This window comes from Fulmarus glacialis, unplaced genomic scaffold (assembly GCF_000690835.1).
Source record: "Fulmarus glacialis isolate BGI_N327 unplaced genomic scaffold, ASM69083v1 scaffold45311, whole genome shotgun sequence".
Lineage (NCBI taxonomy): Eukaryota > Metazoa > Chordata > Aves > Procellariiformes > Procellariidae > Fulmarus > Fulmarus glacialis.
In genome coordinates, this window is record NW_009192985.1 from 4,459 (window position 1) to 10,508 (window position 6,050).

A 6,050-nucleotide genomic window follows, 5' to 3' on the forward strand; every position below is an offset into this window, starting at 1 on the left:
TTTAAAGTGGCTTAGCGTGTTGGTTTTAGTCTTGCCAGAAAATGTTTGGACTGCTAATGGAAATGTTTCAGACTGACTGTTTAAAAGGGAGATTCTGGGAGGCGACGATTAAATCACTATTTGTCTTATGGTATATGATCGTGTTAGAAATGGTACTTGGTATAAACCGTTCCCTGCTTTTAACAGGAATATTGAAGTCAGTGGTCTAAGAGCTTGAGTCCTTATAAGTTGGTGGAGGCAATTCAGAGATGGTTATCAAAATGGGCCAGAGTGCGGCTGCTTTTTATTTGCTCCCAGTTTCTTTGAATATTGAAATGATAGAGGAACATGAGGCAAAAATCTTCTCTTTACAGACTCCTCTGTGTACTAGGTGGAGGCTACTCTTACTGTGCTGCACAATTAGTTTAATGTAAGAAATAACTGGAACAAATAGTTATCTGTAATTCTGTGGCATCTTGCAGTTCCTGATGTTGGTTAAAAAAATCATGCACATTGGAAATTAAGTTTTTGTTTTGTTTTCAGATGCTGAATGATGATTTAAACTGAACTATTAAGGTAATAAATCTTCAGAAATATGATATCAGATGTTGACTGTTCCTCCCAAAAACATTGTCAAAAAGCACATTATACAGATAAGTTCAAAGTATGTAATAGGAGAAATAACATTAATTCTCCAGGCATCTTAAGGATTTTACTGTTATTTTATGTGTTGGAGTATTAAGGCTTCATAACTGAAGAAAAAAAAAATTACAAAAAATGAGCTTTTTAAAAATCTTATTTAAAGATGTGTAAGTGGAAGAAATGCAGCAGCCTACTATGCTGAAAACTACCATCCTGGTTCTGCAGATACTCTAAATCACATAATCAGTGGGGCTGCAGATGAGTCCCTTTATATAGTCAAAAAAACTGTGATTGTATAGTCTTTGCTGCTTCCAAACAAAAATGCTTCTTAATGCCTTTAAACATGCTGATTTGCTGTTTCAGATCCAGCTTGTAAGTATATACTTAAATGACTGAACATATATCCCATTTATTTTGGAATAAGAACTTTACAAAAACACTAACTGCTAGCTAAGCATGGCAGCTTCTACTGTGGAAGCTGAATGTCCTGAAGAGTGACGTTGCCTGCAATGTCACATTGAGATACTTGCTTATCAGTCCCAGGAAGACTGTTTCTGTAGCCTTTGTGTAGAAGGACCAGTTTGGTTCTAGTTGAAAAGACACTTTTAATGGTTTTGATGGCTGATCTACAATTGTTTGCCCAGTGAAAGTATTTTTATCGTCATCAGTCTCCTAGACCTTACTGTAGTGGTCCATGTAGTTGAAATTGTGCAAATCAACTTCTCAGGTTCTGGGTGCACAAAAGTACTAGATACTGTTAACAGAGTTTCCTTACTTGCATTTTGTTTAAAATGTGGCTTCATGGAGAATTTCATGATAACAACTGCAGTTCTTCAAACTGTAGAAGCTAAAGAAACAAGTGTATAGTACCAGTCAGAACTACGTAAGTCAGTTTTTTATTCACATTGTCTTCTAGGGAACTTGTGATTTCAGTAGGACAGGAGAAAAAAAATACTAATTGTAACGTGTTCCTACACTGAAGTGGAAGAACAGGGAAACATTCAGTACCCTCTGTTCTCATGAATGCATTATTTATTAAGAAGATGCTACTATCTAATGGTGTAACTCAAATAACTTACTCGTTAACCAGTAGTAGGAATTAGGGAGATAAGTGAAGACACTGAACCATTTTAAGTATTTCAGCATGAACGTGTAAATGATGTCCAAGTAGGCTGGTGACTCTAATAAGGCTTTTCACATACATAAAAAGGTATATGTTCATATCCTGAGCCATAGCAATTACCCTATAGCTCTGTGAAAGGTAAATGAACAATCCACTCGTAGCTCTTAAGCAGTTTTAACATTGTTGTGATACAAACCTGTAGAAATATTAAGGATTTATAAACATTGTTTTTAATTACACAGTAGGAATGAATAAAATTACTTGCTCTGAACAAATTTTTAATAGAAGCGGCCACTGTTCCTTATGTTTTGAAATTTCTTTGTGTTGAGGCTTCAGCTGTACATTGTGTCTAACAAATAAACATTCAAAGACAGAAAGTTAAAGACAAAAAAATTCCTGACATTTCTCGCTTCTAATGTAGGCCTTCATTCTAAGGCAGCACAGAGTCATATGACTCTCATGCCAGCTTGTATCAGGTATTAATTCCATAACCATACTCTGCCGGTGATGTATATGCCAGTAAGGCTAATTACAACTAGCAAGACCGCATTCCTTCCTTCAGAGAAGGAGACAGTCTAGGCAACTTATGACCCATTTCCATTTTAAATAGATGTTATTTTCAGAGAAGCCTGTTTTGGCTGAATTACCTTGAGCTCTTTTAGTAATAGTTAGGTGTAGGAACAGCAGTTTTCCTCATACATAAACTTAAGTTTGGGCTCTTTAAAATGAAACTTTACCCCCAAGCAATTAAAACACTTTTTTACAGTATTAGATGTATTACTGTAATGTAATTAGTATTACTGTAATGAGTGCAAACCGGGCTGGCACAAAACACTAATGAGCTAACTACTTTAAAAAAAAAAAAAATCCTTTAACACTAAAATCTGACAGTAAAAAAGTGTCATTGGTACCGCTAACGCACCATCCCTGTGCTGGCAGCTAGGCTCTTCACTAGCACTTCCAGGCTTTTTGACAGTTTTACCACGGGAAGTTGACACCTACTAACTGAACTGTCAGTGTAGGCTTGGCCTCAGTGTTTGGCATCTTGAGTACCATTTGAAGTAGCAACAGGGAATTTGCTTTTGTAGTAGTTGTAATAGTATTCCATTCATCATGGCTGTTCTGCAGAGTAAACTGTAAAATGCTGAATGTTTGTGTACCAATACCTACTCACCTGACTTTTAAAATAAAATTACAGCATTTGCATTTGTTTTGTAGATAACACTGTTCCCTGTGAGTTGATTTAAAATTCCTTGTCTCGTTGCAATTTTGGGTGAAGCGCAGCAGTTACTCCAGTGTAACAATAGTGTCCTGCTTTATTCCTAAAGCTTCCTCTTCACTTTTACACATTGAAAAAATAACTTTGCTAATGAAATACGGCACTGAAGTTCAAGGCATTTGCTCTATAAAACTCTCTCACTCTACTGTCTTCCATGGATCTTTTTCAGTGAACATAAGTGAATCGTTGCCCTCGTTGAAATGTGATGCAATACCGCTTTCTGCACAAAAGTTGGGGAGTTTGGGGGGCTTATGTGTTTCAGGTGACAAACCAGTAATTCACGCAGTGTACTGCTTAGACTGCCGTACAGGCTGCAGTCTGTGGCAGAGACACCTCTTAAACACGTGATATTCTTGAGTGGGTGTTCTTACTGTAAGTATCTACACTTCACCTGTTGAGCATAGTCCTCCTGCTTTTGTACATGAAACTTGATGTTGGTGAACTCTTAACACTTTCTAGATATTTATGTGCGTAAAACTCTGCTCACAGCTCTTTCCTTTTTAATGATCTTCTTAATCTTTACAGGTCTAGGAAACCAGGAGGATCTATTCCCATAACAATGGCAGCAAAATCCTCACTCCTTAAAGTAATACTGCTAGGAGATGGTGGAGTTGGGAAGAGTTCCCTTATGAACAGATACGTCACCAACAAGTTTGATGCACAGCTGTTTCATACAATAGGTGTGGAATTCTTAAATAAAGAGCTGGAAGTCGATGGACATTTTGTTACAATGCAGATATGGGACACAGCAGGTCAGGAACGTTTTAGGAGCTTGCGGACTCCTTTCTATAGAGGTTCTGACTGTTGCTTGCTAACCTTCAGCGTGGATGACTCTCAAAGCTTCCAAAACTTAAGCAACTGGAAGAAAGAATTCATTTATTATGCAGATGTCAAAGAGCCTGAAAGTTTTCCATTTGTGATACTGGGTAACAAAGTTGATATCGATGAAAGGCAAGTGTCTACAGAAGAAGCCCAAGACTGGTGCAGGAATAATGGCAACCATCCCTATTTTGAAACCAGTGCAAAAGACGCCACTAATGTTGCAGCAGCCTTTGAAGAAGCTGTTAGAAGAGTTCTAGCCTCTGAAGACAGATCAGATCACTTTATTCAAACAGATACAGTAAACCTTCATCGGAAACCGAAACCCAGTTCATCTTGTTGTTGACTTAAATTTTTTTTCGCCAAATTACTTTTGACTAGCTTGCTCTATAAAAGGATGGGGAAGGTGTAGTAGATAAAATAACAAATGGGTTTCACTCTAATATTGAAATTGTAATATTCTGCTGCTTTCTTGGGGGAGCAAAAGAAAAATTTCCATTCATGAGTGGCCCATTATTGAATTAGTGACACTTTCTGTTTAGGAAGGCGTCAAGTAAAAACATTAATATAAGAATGTAATGCCAACTTTATTCAAATGATAAATATTTTGAATATAATTAAAACTTGAAAGTTCTAGAAGCACTACTTTGGAGAAACTGTTCTGGAATTCGGACACAAAGATACTTTTATATGTGTATATTTTTATGAAATCAGCATTCCATTTTTGTTTCACTAGAAGTCAGTTTCTTAACAATGCTAGGTATTAAACTTCAGTCTCACTACATTCCTTTTGCTGTGAGTGGTACTTCATCTCTAATGTGTTTATTATAAGTTAATATAAATTACCTTCAGGCCTTCTCTAATTGCCTAATGTCGCTATAATTTGTGTAGGTTTTTAAGTAGGAAATACATTTCCTACATATTTAATGTCCATTTTCCTTTCATTTACTATCCTAATGTTGTACTAATTTTTCCAGCAGTTTAATGCAAGATACTGATGATTTTTTAAAGTTAATACATGTCTTTGCCTTAAGTCCCATTCTAGCATGTTTCTGATCAGTAAGGTAAAAAAATCTGAGTAACTGAAGTATAACCATTTTTAGTTATGAAAAAGATATACTTTCTTCAGTCAGCTTTAATAGCACTTGAAGGGATCCACATTATGACAAATTTGTAAGAGAACTTGTAGTATACAGCCTTAAAGTTCCAAACTCCTTGTTCCTGTTAACCTGAGCTATGAATGTGTTTACCAGTAATCTCTGCACTGTGAAACTAAGGATTGGCAATACGTAGAAAACTCAGGAAGCTCTTGACTTACAGTAGATTGTGACAGCTTTCAGCCCTAATACAAGTAAATACCTACAGCTAGTGTTTGAGCTGAATTTGATCCTTATTTAATTTGCTATTCTAGGATATGGACTTACACATTTAAGACAATGTCTTTTATATTACTGTACTCATGACACAGTGATGAACAGAAGCAAATTCTGTATTTAATGGATGGTCTTTCTGCAGTAATGGAGATGAAACCACAGAAGATGTATTTGAGGCTCTCCGTTGCAGTTAAGCGGTAGAATACTTGTATGAGAAGTTACTGAATGTTGGCTCTCAGAGTACCCACTGTCCTTGTAATAGCAAACTTGATAGTGCACTATTGCTTCGATGTGTAATCTGACTGCTAACAGGCATGCACCTACAGACGTTGTGGACTTCAAAAGGAAGTCTGAGGCCTATAGGACAGGCCATGTTATTTGCTAAACTACACAGACTCTGCTTTCTGTACAGTAACTTTTTTGTTCCAAGAGAAAAGCCTTTCTTGAGAGTACAGTAACAGCAAGAGTTTTCTCTTAATGTATCTGTTCCGTCTGTACCAGGTGTAATTATTTGGAAGTAAAGCTTGCAAAACAAACCCTTCTTGTCGCTCTTAATACACTTTTCTGAATGTATTGTATTCTTGCTTGAACCTGTCCAGGACAACTTGATTCCATAGATCTGCTGCTCCTGCTTAAAAGTGACATCTTTTTACCTTTTGTACATTCTAAGTCTAATTCATTCTTGCAGTCCTGCAGATACAGCAACAGAACCATGTTTTAAGCTTCAGTCACCTAAAAGCTAAATATAGGTTGAACTGCTACTTCTGTTATGTTTAATTTCTAGTCAATGAGTGAAAAGATCTGTGAAGAAAACCTTAGCTAAATTCCTCTTAAT

The 6,050-nt window shown here is 36.5% G+C and overlaps 1 protein-coding gene across 1 annotated transcript; it reads left to right on the forward strand.

Moving 5' to 3' along the window:
• The first annotated feature begins 519 nt into the window (after positions 1-519).
• On the forward strand, positions 520-4,626 carry RAB9A (RAB9A, member RAS oncogene family). Its single transcript, XM_009587282.1, has 2 exons — positions 520-555; positions 3,549-4,626. Exon 2 carries the CDS (start codon positions 3,583-3,585, stop codon positions 4,186-4,188), a length of 606 nt encoding a protein of 201 aa, XP_009585577.1. The 5' UTR covers positions 520-555; positions 3,549-3,582; the 3' UTR covers positions 4,189-4,626.
• Positions 4,627-6,050: the final 1,424 nt, after the last annotated feature.